Raw genomic sequence first — 16744 nt, forward strand, 5'->3', positions numbered from 1 at the left:
GTTTTCAGTTGGTGTTTTAAACTGAGCAGACAGTGAGCAGGACAGAGTCACAGCTGATGCATAGAATCAGAGATCCACCGAATCATTCCTGCTTTTTCCATTTCACAATTTCTGCTGTTAACTATTTAAATATTAAAATAATTATGTGAGTGAAATTTAAATGGTTTCTATCCACTGAATATGAACCTCTCACTATCTCAGTTGACTGACATTGTGTGTTTCCATGAATCTTCTAATGAGTTTGAACTTTAAACACAGCATGTAACTTTAAATAAAAAGGTCCTAAACTAAACCTAAACTCAGACTGGTTGCTTGCTGTGCAGTTTGGAAAACAGAAACCAGGAACTAAATGCAGATTTGGCAGAAGTGAGAATGTGCTTTGGTCTCCATCTGATTTACGATTACGAAATCTGAATAAACACACAACGCACAACAGCTGAACCTTTCGTGTTTTATTGAACATGCCAAGAAATACAAAACAATACAACTTTATTTGTATAGCACATTTAAAACCAGAGATACACCAAAGTGCTTCACAAAATCAGATAGCAGATACGCTAGCAAGTGGGAGGCATTGATTAACCAAGTATACAAGTATGCAGATAAGCAAGTAAGACTTAAAAATAAAATTGATAAAACAATATAAGCAAAACAGAAGAAAAGGGGAGGGCAAGAAAGTACACTTGACGGGCATGCTTTAGGAAGCTGGGAAGGCTGAACTAAAAAGGTGGGATTTCAATCGAGCCTTGAAGGTCTGGATTGAGTCAGACGCGCGAATAGCATGAAGGAGGTTGTTCCAGAGGTTAGGTGCGACTGAAGCGAAAGCATTCACAGCACAGGCTGGGAAAAGTCAATTCTTGAGTTTCTTAACATTTCAAACCTCATTTAAAAGTAAAAACCTCCACCTGACGTTCCCTGTTTAAACATTAAAAAAGAAAGAAAAGAAAAGAGTTACCAGTTTGTATTTGGACTGAATAAACTTCAGGTTATTGCACAGCGTCTGAGCTCACGACTCTGACTTATAACAATAATTTTGTTGTTTATCAATCACTTTTTACCAACCCGGTGCTGGGATCTAACTAAATATAAGATATATGTCACTACATTAGCACACAGTCATAATTTGCGTATTATCAGTTAGCTGTTAGTAAGAATGTCTGTAAATCGCAGACATTTCCATGCACAGAGCCAAGATGTTTATGCCACAGGCTGTGCAGTGACTTCCTCCAGCAGAGGTTTGTGGAGCTCTGGGTCGTCGGTGCTCTAAAAGAGATAAAATATTAGTAAAGTGTCGACTTCCTCCAGTCACAAACAACCATGACTGCGCACACTTTGATGACAATTTCATGCAGGAATACAAAAAGGAATCAACATTTAAGGTGACGTTAAAAATAAAGTGCAATTACAATTTATTTTATTGTTATTAAAACAAACTGTGGTAAGCTGTTGTTGTCCACACTAACAGAAAGTTGTGCACAGCTGTTCAAACTTCCTCTGGTCTATTTTTTTATTAGTCCCAACAGTTCTTCTTCCTCGTGGCTCTCTCTCTCTCTGCAGCAGTTCCACCATGAAGCTCTGATTCACACAGTCTCTCCCTAAAATCTGCAGCCCGATCTCTGGACTTGCTGTCCTGGGCCGGTCCACGTGGGAGCCAGTTTCTACAAAGAGTTTGAAGTTCCACGAATATTCTGGACTGACTGAGCTTCATGTCTTAAAGTCATGACGGGCTGTTGTTTTGTTTTATGTTGTCATTCTGCTCTCTGTCTGTACATCAGATATAAACTTTAACTGACTCACTCAAACTGGGAGAGAGCATGAGAACACTGCACAGACTCACTGTTACCTGGTTTCACTGATATTCAGACAAAACAAACAGAAATCCTGCGAGAACACTTCATGTGTTCAGCCAACATCTTCTACTATTTAACATGTTTATCAGAATGTGTTTGAACCTTTGTGTTGTCCATTATCTACCTTGTTTTGTCCTTTTTCTTTGTCCCTCAGAGCCTTGATTCCCAGGACAGCAGAGCTTATCACAACACAGAGCTCCAGAACAGACAAGGTGATCATCACAGCACTGATGCTTCTCAGGAGCATCTGATGGGACACAAACAACAGCGTTTCATCTAAAGTCTCAAAATGATATATACTGCAGTATATAAGATAGTATCATATTGTGTATATGTGCTATTTTTCTTTCTGCTTTCCCTAACTTACCACCAGCACTGCTCGGCCCTCCAAGCATTTTTCCTGAAGGAGTTTTTCCTCCAAAGATGGAGGCCTTGTTGTTTGCCTGCCATACCAGTAACCATTGTAGTAATTGTAGTAATTGTAGCAATTGTAGTAATCGTTGTAATAGTTCCTCCCATAATAAATGTCTCCTAAATAAACGCCGTACAGTACAATGGCTGTGATGGCAAAAGCAACTCCAGTCAGATTCAGAATCACAGTAAGGATGACCTGAAAAACAAAAATGACCAGTTAATGTACAAGAAAATATCCAAACCATAAATGACACTTAGTGCATTTTTAGACTAAAGTATCATAGCCTCTGTGAGTACGCATGTTTACTAGGGGTGCAACGATATACAAAATTCACAGTTCGGTTCGGTTCGATACTTTGGTGTCACGGTTCGATATTTTTTTGATACAAAAAAAAATGTTCATGCCTTTTTAATTTGTCATTTATTAAATTTTCACGGCACATTCTGCACCACATCTCTGTGCGTTCATCATTTGTTTGAAGCCAGCTCACCTCCTGCAACCACTTTTCCGAGAATACGTGCTTCTTTTGTGGTTCGGACTCCTTCTGACATTTCTTTGGAGGTGGAGGAACACCAAAGTAATTGCTTAAAGGAGCTTCTTCGACATCTTTAAGAGTTCTAAACAAATGTCTGTCCTCCTCCACAAAATCTTATGTACGCAAACACGCGTTGCAACTTCTTATCTTGTGCTCGTTTTTTATTTTGACAGCGAATGCGCACCTGCGGACCACTTATGTGCAGCCCTGGTTATTTAGCTCGTCATATTGCAGCCACAGAAATTCTTTTGTCCATGAAACCATAAAGCTGCACTTTCTTTTTGCCTTATAGTCTGATTTGTCATAACTTTTCCGTTTTGTGGTAAGCTTTTCTTTGGCTGTCACTTCTTCACCCTGACCTGTCTTATTTGGCTCAGCAGAACTAAAATATATATCCTGCTGCTTTTACACACGCACTCACATAACGCTCAGCGATTCTCTGCGCGATCAACCTCTCACATGTTTAAGCTTGCTGCGGGAGATTTCACTTGTCATGTTTGCATAGTAAGCTAACGATTGATAAGACGATGTCAGAGGAATTGGTGCGCAAATTATCATCACTCACCAATCAGTGCTGTCGCTCTCTATACACAGTTCGTGCGATTGCAAAGTGAAAGAAAAAACAAGCGCAAATTCAAACGCGATTTCAATATGTCACATATTGACAGTGGCTCACCGATGCCAATGACATAATTACCCAGCTACATTTCTGAAAGAATGCAAAAGCATTGACATATATTTTTCCTTCCTACGATAGGGCAGAGATAGATTTTGGTAGCCCGACTGGAAAAATCGCTAGCCCCGGGACGTCGGGCTAGCGATTTTGCGAGCCCTGTATCTGATTGAGGAATCACTCATCTTTGGAAAAGAGAGTTTATTACAGAGAAATGTCTCTTTCCAAAATAAAAGCTATACTATACGCTTCTTCTGGGCTATATTCTCAGCAGCATATTAAACATATCAGTTCCCCATAAGGAGAATCATGTGCTAACGGCTGTCTAAATGACTCGGCTAAAGTTTGTAGCATGCGTGCTTGTTGTTTTTGTCTGCTTCTACTTGTTTTTGCACTAGGATGATGTCGGTGTAAATGTGCAGTCATATTCGTTGTGTTCCCACTAGTGCTGTCAGCGTTAATCTCGTTGAAAGGACGTTAACGCCACAACACGGCAAATCTCCGTCAACGAGCTACCGCGGATCGCCCCATGCCTGGGGCTGGACGGCCAACACGTTAACGAGCTAACTGCGCTAACGCACTAGTTCCCACCAATGTAATTGAGCATTGCTGGCACATCCAACATACTGTTTTACTTTTGTCCATGACGCGCTTACCTTCAAGGTCATACGTCACATGAAAACCAAAATAGTTCCAAACGCCAGATCTGAATGAGGGTGGGGGAGGTTCAATTTGCCATGTTGCAAGGAGAGCTTAACTTCTGTCTTGCTAGCTTGCCCTGCGCTCAGTGAATCTGTGTTCGACTACTCCGCCTAGGCTGCACTGTCGAGCGCAGATCCACTGAGCGCTCAACACAGACAGCATCGTCAGAAGGAAAGTTGATAAAATAAATTTTTGTATTGTTCGATACATATACATACCGAACCGAAAGCACTGTATCGAACGGTTCAATATCCATACGAGTATCGTTGCACCCCTAATGTTTATGTAGTCATGCCTGGATTCTTCATTAATCTAAATGTTGGTTTCTGTCTAGTTGCTGCTTTACGATATGATGGTTGTTATTTTCATGTTAAGTTTGGGATTTCTGTTTTTGGTTTGTCAATGTTATTCTTCACTTCAGATTAATAAAGTATTCTGATTCTGCCTGTGGATGGAATTTTGTATTTTTATTTTTGTGGGGGCGGGGGTTAACTTTGGCTAACTTTAATCTTAGCCAAACCGATCTATTCAGGAACAAACAAAACACTGAAAAAACAAATAATAATATTTTTAAGTTATCTAAATGATTTGTATATCATGTTTAGCGAAAGAACATGGGGGTGGGGGTTAAAATTATGTGCCAGGAGTTCGCTGTTCTCGCCGCCTTGAACCCCCGGCTAGCTGTCAAGCTGGTGGTAACATATGTCTTAAAAGTTTATTTTGTGACCCAGAAAGAGTCATAAGAGTAATATTAAAACTAAGTGCTATAAATCCTGGGATAGGTTGGGCCACGAAGGATACACCCGACCCATCCTTCAAATCTGGGGAAAAGGAGGACGATTTGGAGGAGTCTTTGAATTTGGACAGTTTTTGTTGAATCGCTGTAACGTAATCGGCCTACAAATGCAGCCTCCTGAGGATGTGGCCCCTAAATTTGGACACAGATACTTCTTCTTGTTCTTCTTCTTTGGCATTTAATGGCAGCTGGCATCCTTGTACATGCAGTGCTGCCATCTTCTGTTCCAGTCTATTATTACATTCTTAAATCCTACTACTTATTCCTACATCTTTCAGGATCTTACAAAGTTTCAAACGACGTGCCCACTATTAAATTAGTTGACGTAATCGTGACTAGTCGACTAATCATGGCAGACCTAATCTGGATAAATGTTTTTGTCATGTAATTGGATTGCACTTTTTCAGGCCTCTACCCTAAGACCTGGTGTCATGGTCCTGGTTCGGTGACCCAGTGTTTTGAGTTTTGTATCATTATTGAATTTTGATTTTGTCATAGTTTATCTTTTCTAGTCTTTTGGTTCCTGTGTTCTATGGTCTGCTGTATTCCCTGGTCAAGTCCGCGTCTGTTATGTTTCCTATTTTACTTTGGAAGTCTGTGTCCAATGTCAGTGTATTTAGTTTCACTTCCCCTGTCCTGTCTTTAGGTTCATGTGTGTCAGCTGTGCTCCCATGTGAGGCCACTTCCCTTGATCATCCCTTATGTGTATTTAGTCTCAGGCTGTATCCCAATTCAGGGTCTGCAGCCTTAAAGGCCGCATTTTAAGGCCAATTACGTCACAGCGACGCGACTAAGGCTGTCCCAATTCAAAGGCTGCTCGAAATGCGGCCCTCAAAAGGATGTGGCGGTGTAGACTTCGTGGCCCAACATATCCCAGAATGCATAGCGTGGCGGTGGGTGTGGATAATCTTGCCGGAGAAAAAAAACGGCGGAAAAGGGGCGGCTGAAGAGTAAACTTTTAAAAGTAAGTACTGAATATTACGTTACTTATTTATGTGTGAATGTTTGATAACGAAGAACATTAAAACATTACTGTTGGCCACATGTCGGCAAAGTTATGTGACATTAGTGACGTCACATCACATCAAAAAGTCCTTTAGAGATAATATGAAAATGTTTTACAGCTGAAATACTCACCAAACATGGACTTGGATACTTCTCAGACAAAATGCACACAATGCCGAACATGATGAACTAGACAAAAGACAAAATAAATAAATACATAAATAAAAAAGTTCACGTCCATCTTAAGAACAGGAGAGAAGTTTCTTCAGTTCTGGAACTGAAGAAACTCGCATTCACACCAGTGTGTGAATGCGAGAGTGAATGAATAGTGGCATTGTAAAGCGCTTTAGGTGCCTTGAAAAGCGCTATATAAATCCAATTTATTATTATTATTATTATTATTATTAACCAAACACACTCATTTCCACTCGTAAGGCCAATTTAGAATTACCAGTTAACATGAAACACACCTTTGGGCTGTGGAAGAAACCGGATCACCCAGAAATAACTCACACACAACTCACACCCAATCCAGAACCTTGTTGCTATCAGGCAACAATAACAACCACTGTGCCGCTTATTAGAGAGATATATAGATATATATCAATATCATTATTTCCTTACCAATGCACCCAACCAAAATGGAAAGCCTACGTAGTTTAAGTAAAAGGAGGTCCAAGTGCTATAGAGTATAAGTCCAAATCCAATGTTGAGCAGCCCGATCATTATCTGCAGAGTCTGTGAAAAAAGAAGTGCAGTATGAACAGTGAACATTGTGCACTGTAAGAAAAAATTACAAATTAAAAAATGGGCATAATATAAAATGTGATGTATAGATGGTTGTAGCTCACCCCCAGCACTGTCTGAGAAGCTCTGTTGAGACCTCTCAGGTGCTGAGACACAGTGCAGCACACTGGACTGTAGCAAAGGTTCTTGAAGATCTGGCACAGAGGAGGCCAAGGACTTTGGGGGTCAGAGGTCAGAGTGAGTACAGTGACCCCATCAGCCTTGGACATAGTCACTGACATCCTGTCTTGAGATCCTGGAGACTGAGAGACAAGTTAAACTGAAATGAGCTGAATTGGATTAAAGTCTTAGCGGAAAAACAATTTGACCCAAACACCTCACTTCCCTTCACTTAACTTCACTTTCCACCAAAGGAGCTTTAAACAGAATTTTAAAAGTAATTTGTTAATTTAATTAAACCGACTTGATGCTGGGAGGCTGTCACATCACTGGACGCTCTCAAGTTGGCTTTAATGGGTGACACTGGTTCTTCATATGGATAACACTGTGCTGATACCAGTTTACAAGAATGTTTTACATATAAAGGCAACCTCCAGGTGCTGAAAATGGAATCCAGCAGTGCCCAGTCACTTTACTGTGTCGGCTACAACAGCAGGTCACGTGTCATAAACTTCTATGTTAAAATTTTCACTTCACAGCAGAAATAAGTTTGTCGTGTGCTACAAAAATGACTTTGGTCTCTATAGATGATTTCTGGCATAATAATAACAACCAACATAATAACAATCATATTCATGGTGAAAGTGTGATGGTCCGTAGTCGGGTGACTCCATGTTTCGGTTTTTGTTTATTCAATGTTCTGGGTTTTTCGTGATTTGTTTTTTTGTATTTTCTGTTCCTCAGTTATTCTTTAGCACTGCTGTGATTTCCTTTAGGTTTTGTCTCTGTGCCTCCCTTGTGTTCCTTCTGTTGTGTCTTATTTTCCTGGTTCGATGTTTGTGTTATTTCCTGTTTTACTTTGACAGTCCCATGTCAGTGTGTCTAATTTTGCTTCCCCTTGTTTTGTTATGTCTAATTAATCCCAGCTGTGTTTCCCTCCTAACTCCCATTCCCTCATTATTCCCTTGTATATTTAAACCCTGTGTGTTCCTTTGCCTTTTGTCCTGTTGTATCTCCTCATGTGTGTAAGTCTCCCTGTGTTTCTGGTTTGGAGTTTTAGTTTTAGTTCTAGTTTTCTAGAACTAAACTTCCCCTTCCTGCCTGCCTGCGCCTCACATGACAAAAGGTTGTCATTATTAATTTTTTTCTTTCATTTCTGCTGAATTGTTTCTCCTTCCTCCCTCAGTTGTTACATCAAAAATCTTTCTCAATAATCGTTGCCACATTTATATCAACAAAGCTAAATAAAATAAACTTTTTCTCTATTTTCTATTTAATGCAACACATTTCAAAAACTCCAGAAATGCAGTTGAATCCACAGTTTTAGCAGATAAATGTGCAGCACATAGTGATGTCAGCACCATGCCCCAGCTTTATTTACTGCACGCTCTTGTTCAAGGAACAAGGAAGTCATGTTTTTGTGTTGTTTTCCACCCATAACCTGAAACCTCTGTACCAATGGATAAATATATGTACTATATTTTATATTTATTATTAGACTTCTTACTTTATAAGTTGTATTTTTGTCTTCCAGATTTCATAAAATCAGTTTCAACTTGATGTGTTTTCTGATGTTGTTAAAACTTACAACACGGAGATAAATGAACAACGATTAGATTAAACCACATTTTTTTTACATAAATACACAACTCTTAATTAGTCTGAATTACAATCAAAAATGAAAGACTTACCTGTTAGTGAAGGGAAAAGCAAACGAGTCTGATCAAGTAAGCGGTAAACTGGAAAGAGGAAACCAAGAGCTGGCCAAACCTGTTACCAATAGCACCTCCTCTTTATGCTCTCCATGGTAAGAAAGGTGAGCATAAAAATATGATGTATAACAACACAGTGACATGGGAGGAGCCACAAGTTTATGTTCGGTTCATGTCAAGAGTCAAAGAAATATGTTCAACAAACATGCCAAACTTAAACTTCAAACATTCATCAAATAAACTTGATCAGCAACTTTATAATAAAGATTTTTATTACAATTAACTAACAGGGACAGTCAGTCAAACATAACTAAAAGAATCACCTGTTAACAAACTTGGTGCGTTTGCTGCACAGTTTGGAAAAAGTAAACCAGGAAAGAAATACGACTGCGCTCTCTGGTGGTCACTGCGACACTCTTACTACACCTTTATGGTACAAATGAGCAGTGTTGCCAACTTAGCGACTTTGTCGCTATATTTAGCGAGTTTTCAGACCCCTAAAAAAAGACGTGAAAGCACATATCGCTTTTACTCTCAACAAGCAGCGGGTGCTGTAACGCAGTCAGTTCTTCTTTTACTCTTATGCTGTTTTGTGGATCACAAGGTTTAAAACTACTTATAAACACACACACAAAGTAACTCCACCAGAGTGCCTATTTCGGGTCACTTTTGCCGGTCCAAGCCCGGGTAAAGGAGCAGGGTTGGAATTGTGACATTAAAAAAACAATAATTGCTAAAATAAATTTAATTTGTAGTTCTAAATAAATTCTAAATGCATTTAGGACGTTTTTTACTCACTTTATGTCTCTTCCACGATGTTATTTCTCTCTCCAACAACATAGATTACAATTACATTAGCATGACCAATTATGCAAATTAGGTGATGACGTCATTTAGCAACTTTTAGGACAGCCAATAGCGATTTTCCTTACTGAGGAGTTGGCAACACTGCAAATGAGCCGTGTCCACTTCTCCACAGGCAACCAGTGATGAATAACAGCGTTAGAAGTAACGATGTTACTAACGGCGTTACTTTTTTCAATAACGAGAATGCAGTAGACTCTCGCTCACGCTTGCCTGGGATACAGTAGATAAGAGGGGACCATCTCTAGTGGAAAGTTACTGAAACACTGTTGTTTAGACTAGAATGCGAGAGCTTCTGTAAAACTGTTAGGGGCATTTCGAGATCAGCGCACGGTGTCATGCAGGACGCATCTCCCTTCTAGAAGTAATCGTGTAACAGAATAAAGTGTGAAATGGTGTACTGAGCAGGGTTTTGTCTTCCATCGGATGCCTTTAAGAAATCAAAAGAACTCAGCGAAGTGTTGATATTCAACACTAATTACTATTTCTATAGTTACAATGTCGTTACCGCTACCAACAAGAAAATGCGGGGCGGTCGCGTTACAATTTTTCAACAACGGTTGAAGCTGTCTTCAGCTTACTGCACCTCATATCAGTTGCCAACACGTTCTCACTCCCAAAGCGTAACATTTTACGCTAGGTGACAAATCGTCAACATATTACGTTTTCGGCTACCCACCACGTTCCTAAATGACGACCTCGGAAAAATGAGGAAATATGAGAACCGTATGGACTCAATCCACACATGTTCGCTCTTTTTCTTCAAATCACTTAGAAACACGCTATTTAACATCATTAAAGTCATGGTTAAGGTCAGTAAAAAGGTTATGGCTAGGGATAAGGTTAGGTTTAGGGCTGGAATACAGGGCTGGAACGTTTATTACCGCGCGAGCGTCATTGCACTGGATTTCGCCCATAACCCGCCAGGTACCATAAGAACGCCGAAGGTCTCCTTTCGCGTTCCTCAGGAACGCCGCGGGACGTGACAAAACGTCGGCATGTTACGCCTCGGGAGTGAGAACGGGCTGTTTATGTAAGTAATCTGGGCGCTACAGCTTTAAGCAGTTGCGCGCGCTCCCGCGGACGGCAATCACTTTCTACCAGATGATCACTTTTTGGCACAACACCTGGAGCTCAGGGGGGGCAAAACAATTGCATGAGTGCTGCTGTTTGACTGAGGAAGAAAGTAGTCGTGGTAAGCCAATCACATGACCACTTGAAGATGACAAAGCAACAAGGTGACATACACCAGTTTTTAAATGGTGTTGATAGGCCACGTAAAACCAGAGTCATGATAAACAATATATACTCAGCGTAACTAGTTGAAACTCAATAGTTTCATCATGTTTGTCTAAAGATAGCGCTAGCAAGCACTCTCTGCTTATGAGCAAAAAATAAAAACAAAACAAAAAACAGCCCTTTTGTGTTGGTGGAAAAACAATAATAATACATTTTATTTGAAAGCACCTTTCAGAACACTCGAGGACGCTGTACACGGTAGAATAATAAAGGCAACATAAAACCAAGCAGTTTACACAATCATAAAAGCATAAGACATAAAACAAATTTAAAATAGCAGAGTGGAGAAGCTATGTTTGATAAGCTATTTTGAACAAATGAGTTTTGAGTTATGACTTAAAGAGAGAGAAGGAAGAGATATTTCTTAAATCTTAAACCTGCTACCCATGGTGGCAAGACGGGGAGAGGGGATAGAGAGTGAAAGGGAAGAAGAAGATCTAAGACACAGAGATGGGGCAGTGATCTGAACCAGATCAGAGAGATATGGAGGAGAGAGATGATGAATAGCCTTAAATGTGTACAAGAGTATTTTGAAATTGATGCGATATCAATGAAGCTGCTGCAGGACAGGAGTGATGTGGTGGGCAGAAGGGGTCCTGGTGATAATATGAGCAGCAGAGTTCTGGACACGTTGGAGCTTGTGGGTGGATTTTGAGTAAGACCAAAAAGAAGTGAATTACAATAATCAATCCGGGAAGTAACAAGGCTGTGGACAAGAATGGCAGTGGCATGTGGGGTGAGAAAAGGACGGAGACGATTAATGTTGCGCAACTGAAAATATTTGAGTTATAATTTTGCTGAAAATTTCATGCCATCTAGGTCTGATTCAATAATTCATCTGAACCAGATCAGAGAGATATGGAGGAGAGAGATGATGAATAGCCTTAAATGTGTACAACAGTATTTTGAAATTGATGCGATATTTGACCGGGAGCCAATGAAGCTGCTGCAGGACAGGAGTGATGTGGTGGGCAGAAGGGGTCCTGGTGATAATACAGGCAGCAGAGTTCTGGACACGTTGGATTTTTGAGTAAGTGTGTAATGTGTTGTCTTGCGTAGTTAGTGTGTAGTGTTGTGTGTCAGAACAATGAGGCGACTGCTGTCTCCAGGTAGAAACAGGAGTGACACACCTGCTGCTGTCAGACCTGCAGGTATCAGGCTGTGATGTTCTCCTTTATAGTGGACAGAAATTATTAATTATTATTATTATTATTACGCTGTCGGTCCTGCGTGCTGCACAACAACATTCAATATTTAGTACTTACTGTTGTTTAATTCGGTGGTGTTGTGTTTATTATGCTGCTCACTTATTTTACTTGTTTTCTCTTATTTTTCTCTCAACTGGTGACCCAGGCTGGTCACAGTACAGGAACTATTTTACTCAGCATTCCAAATATCAACCATTCATTAGATACCCAGCAGATATCTTTTAAAGTTTTATATAAAGTTCACTGGAAAAAAATTCAAGCATTAATGAATTATTTAAGAGTTACAGATGATTTCAGTTGAAGTGCTGGAGGCTGTACAGTCAGAATGTAAGAATGTAAAAATGTAAATCGCTGATATTTCAGTACACAGAGCCAAGATGTTTATGGCTGTGCAGTGACTTCCTCCTGCAGTGCTTTGCAGAAAGGATACTGAAAAACTTCCAAACCACAACCAGCATCCTTTGTCTTCATTGATGTTTTCATTATGAATGTCAGCTGATATTGAGCTCTATCGAGCTCGTTCTTCATCTTTAAGTCAAGTCAAGTGTTTTTATTGTCACTGCAGCCATGTAAAGTGATACAGTACGTTGTGAAACAAGACAACGTTCCTCCAAGACCATGGTGCTACAAATCGCAACACGTTCTCACTCCCAAAGCCTCACATTTTAGGCTAGGTGACAAATCGTCAACATATTACGTTTTCGGCTACCCACCACGTTCCTAAATGACAACCTCGGACAAATGAGGAAATATGAGAACCGTATGGACTCAATCTACACATGTTCGCTCTTTTTCTTCAAATCGCTTAGAAACACGCTATTTAACATCATTACAGTCATGGTTAACGTCAGGAAAAAGGTTATGGTTAGTGTCATGTATTGATATGGCTATGTCTTAATGTGATGACCTTTGAACCGGATGTTGTTGTCCGAAGGAGGCCCCGTTAAGTGGCTAGTTGTTAGATGGACAGTATTCAATAAAGCAAGATAAAGACCGTGCTTTATGTCCTGATTCAATTCAGAGTGCTCTGCCTAATTTAGTAATAAGGTAGGCACACAACAATGGCGACGAGGATGACACGGACCTGGATTTGTTTTTGTGAAAAGTAGACCCAGCAGCGGTACGGTGTTAGCGAAAAACTTGTGGGCTAACATGGAAAAGTCGGGTATTCAACCGTTCGCCTGCTACACTGATCCAGCTACGCTCGGACCGAGATGGATGCGGTGGTTAACATCCTTCGAGTTGTTTGCTGATGGGAAAGGTCTTATTTTGACGGATAATGCTACAGACGCAATCAGACAGCGGAGACGCGCTCTTCTACTGCACTTGGCCGGACAAGACGTGCAGGACGTCTTCTCCACTCTACCACAGACGGGAGAGGCAAAGGATTACACCGCTGCGGTGACTGCACTCAACACTTATTTTGTTCCTCAAGTGAATGCAGCATACGCACGCCAAACTTTCCACAAATTGTCCCAAACACCAGGTGAGACTGTGCAACAATTTTGTACACGTTTAAGGCGAGCTGCAAAAGACTGTGACTTTCAAGGTGACAATGATAACCAGATACGGGACGCTATCCTGAGTAAATGCACTTCTGAATATGTACGGAGAAAGCTGCTTGAGGAGGGTCCAGGCTTAACCCTAACTCGCACGTTGGAGGTGGCTTCACACTGCGAACGCGTGGAGGAGCAGATGGCGGCGATGAGCGTCGCCGGGGAAAAGAAAGGAGAGGACACGGTCAGCCGGATTTTTACAGCAAAGAAAGAGAAGAACAACAGACCAAAGGGAAAAATGAGAGATGATAATAAAACAGACAGACAATGTTACAGGTGTGGTTACAACGTTCCTCCAAGACCATGGTGCTACAAATCACATATAACAGACAGTCAACACAGGACTACATAAAGTGTAATGTGCAAAGTTTGCCAAAAATAAAACAAACACAGTTCCTTTCCTGTGCTGGTCCACATGAGGGCAAGTCCCAGCAAGTTTGAAGTTTTTTCACTTCACCTAACAACTTGTTAACAGCTGACCACAACTCGGCTGTTGTCATGGCTGGGTAGCCAGTGTGTTTAAGTGTGGACTAAGAAGCAGACACAGGAGAGGCAGGACTGAACTTGACAAAAAGTGAGCCTTTATTGTGGCCAAAAAAAACCTTAAAATAAACGATAGCTCTAAGCTGGGAGAAACTAAAACAATGAAACCTGGAAATATCTGAAAACATGAACCATGGAGACACAGGGGAGGTTAGCAGATGAACCAAAAAAAAAAAAGAGGAAAACAAACTGGAGAAACAAGACACAAGAATCCATTAAAAACAAAGTTCTGGACAGCACTGGGCCTCCAGACCTGCTCTGCCGCTGCTGCGGTCGCTCCCCTTAACTCTCTCCGTGTGCCTTCAACCTCCAACCTTATTACAATTGTGACAAGAGAACAGTGCCCTCTGGTGGACGAATTGTGTCACAGCAACAGTGTCGCAAAGGTTTGAGCTCACATTGATTGATATATATATATATATATATATATATATATATATATATATATATATATATATATATATATCAGCCCAAGTTGGGTGCTTCTCAAACAAGAGGGCCACACACACACAAATCAATATTTAATCAAGTTACATACTTCCGTTTAAGTACTCTATACAAGTAATTCCTTTATTTTTCACTGCGTAAACACCAACATGGCCCCCAGGAGGTACCGATGGAGGCAGATGGTGAACCTCCACTGCTGCCCTAATTGTGTGTGATTAAGTGTGTGTATAGTAAAATGATATGAATTTTAACTAGTTGATAACACTATGTAAATGCATTATCTTCCATGTTCTCATCATCCACTTGTCTCTAATATTGCCTGAGAACTAAAAGATTTAGATGCTCAGTTAAAGGTGATTGACTCTGATTCACATGTGAAAGGAAACACTGGCCAGGTAGGTTGACCTTTGTTTGATAAAGCGACATCTAAATGATTTTAATGACATCTGAACCTGCAAACTGAACCTAGACATGAAGAGTGATTTATACAACTGGTTGTAAAGTCCTCACTTTATGTTGTCAGTACTGTATGTTGCTGCATGAGAGGAGGAGTCAGATGTGATTTAACAAAACAGCCCCAAAAAGCTGTAGGGGTCTGGGAAGGAAATGCTGTTTGGTTTGATGGTCACACAAAGTTTCTGAAATAACTAAAACACTAATTAAACATTAGCTTTCTTACCATTGCTCCTGACCAATATGGGAAGCTAGAGAAACCAAAATAGTTTAGACCAGTACATGAAAAGATAACGCCGAGTCCAATACTGAGCAGCCCAATCCTAACCTGCAGAACCTGTGAAACTGGAAGTAGGATAACTGTTTATTGCCATTGCACAGTCATACATGGCACAATAGTACAATGAGCACTACTATTAGTAAAAGTACAGAATGAACAGCAAACATAAGCATACTTCTTATGTTTCCATGCTGTTTGTTAAGGTGGACCTATTACTTCCATCTTTGTTGGGACACCACTAGGGTAGCGTTGCGGGAGTCATGGTTTGTTAGAGTCAATCTGCTGTATAAAACAAACCATTTTAGCTCCTCTCCCTTTAAGCTAGAATAAAGACCAGCAGCTGACTGCAGTTTCTGTGCTTACAGCCAGTGCTGTGTGTATGAAATGACCATATAAGTGATATCTATTAGAGACCAAAAGTAAAACAAAAAAGTGTAACATTAAATCACTCAAAGTTTTAAAAGTAAAACATTTTACACAATAATTTGACTGTTTGAGGTTTTCTCACCCCCAGCACTGTCTCAGAAGCTCTCTGGGCCCCACTCAGGTGCTTGGACAGAGCGGAGAACAATGGCCTGTAGCAAGGGCTCTTGAGGATCTGGAACAGTGTCAGGGTTCTGGGTCGGAGCGACCCAGTATCCCTGGGCAGTCATGGACCGGTTATATTATATGTATTTTTGGTGTTTTGCTGCCCTCTCTTCTCCGTCCTTGTAGATATGAATGTGTGTGTATGAGTGCAGGTGTATCTGAACCCTTGTTTACAGGCGCCTTCAGGCCTGGTGGGTGTGGCCCCGCTAGGGGACTGGCCACACCCGAAGCCACGCACCCGCTGCTGATGAGGCCTCGTCGGGGGAGCTACTTAAGAGAGTCTTGGAGCTCCCACCGACGCGGGATCATTGCGTGAGACTCCACGGTAGTCACCCAGTTTAGGGTTAGTCGTTTAGTGCATGCCTGCTATTGGTAAGTGTCCTGACAGCTGCCGCTATTGTTTCCCGCAGGAGCGTGGGAGGCTCAAAGGGCAGCGAGCACCGGGAGTGCAGACACGGAGCAGAGAGCACAAGGAGGACACGACACGGGAGTCTTGGGAAACACGGGGATTTATTGTTGTTTTGCACCATACACTGTAAATAAACGCACTGTTTATACACAGAGCACCGCGCCTGGGTCCTCCTTCCCCACACCCCCTCACGGTTTGCCATGCCATACCGTGACAAACAGAGGACGCCGGGGAGTTTGGGAGTTGGAGGTAAAAGTAAACATAGTGATCCCAGCAGCTTTGGGCGCAGACATCTTGCATAGAGATCCTGGAGACTGAAACTGAAAGACAGTGATAATCATTTGAATTTGAAAGTCAGCACAAAGTTTAACTTTCTGTCCTTTCCTGTTTTACTCTGATCGTCTTGTGTCCTGTGTTCAGTGTTTTGAGGTTTGCTTCCCCTTTGTCTCATTATGTCTGTGCTCTCCTCCTGTGTCTCATTCCCTCGTCATCCCTCTGTGTAT

General features: G+C 41.1%; 1 protein-coding gene across 1 annotated transcript; it reads right to left on the reverse strand.

Moving 5' to 3' along the window:
- Positions 1 to 437: 437 nt before the first annotated feature.
- On the reverse strand, positions 438 to 8784 carry LOC102800097 (uncharacterized). Its single transcript, XM_087847847.1, has 7 exons — positions 8574 to 8784; positions 6828 to 7025; positions 6601 to 6714; positions 6109 to 6165; positions 2218 to 2460; positions 1975 to 2097; positions 438 to 1263 (listed from the first exon to the last, which is right to left on the reverse strand). The coding sequence occupies exons 2-7, from the start codon at positions 7002 to 7004 to the stop codon at positions 1198 to 1200; spliced, it is 780 nt and encodes a 259-aa protein (XP_087703973.1). The 5' UTR covers positions 7005 to 7025; positions 8574 to 8784; the 3' UTR covers positions 438 to 1197.
- Positions 8785 to 16744: the final 7960 nt, after the last annotated feature.

The sequence above is a fragment of the Neolamprologus brichardi genome, chromosome 11 (assembly GCF_056152115.1).
Source record: "Neolamprologus brichardi isolate AB-2024 chromosome 11, ASM5615211v1, whole genome shotgun sequence".
NCBI lineage: Eukaryota > Metazoa > Chordata > Actinopteri > Cichliformes > Cichlidae > Neolamprologus > Neolamprologus brichardi.

What these genes read in the sequence shown, in the direction of transcription:
- LOC102800097 (XM_087847847.1), bottom strand. Translation starts at nt 7,004, where the DNA reads ATGTCAGTGACTATGTCCAAGGCTGATGGGGTCACTGTACTCACTCTG. An exon ending in CATTTTGGTTGGGTGCATTG is followed by an intron (nt 6,166 to 6,600) that starts GTAAGGAAATAA and finishes TCTTTTGTCTAG; the next exon opens with TTCATCATGTTCGGCATTGT. An exon ending in AAGAAAAAGGACAAAACAAG is followed by an intron (nt 1,264 to 1,974) that starts GTAGATAATGGA and finishes TATCTCTTTTAG; the next exon opens with AGCACCGACGACCCAGAGCT.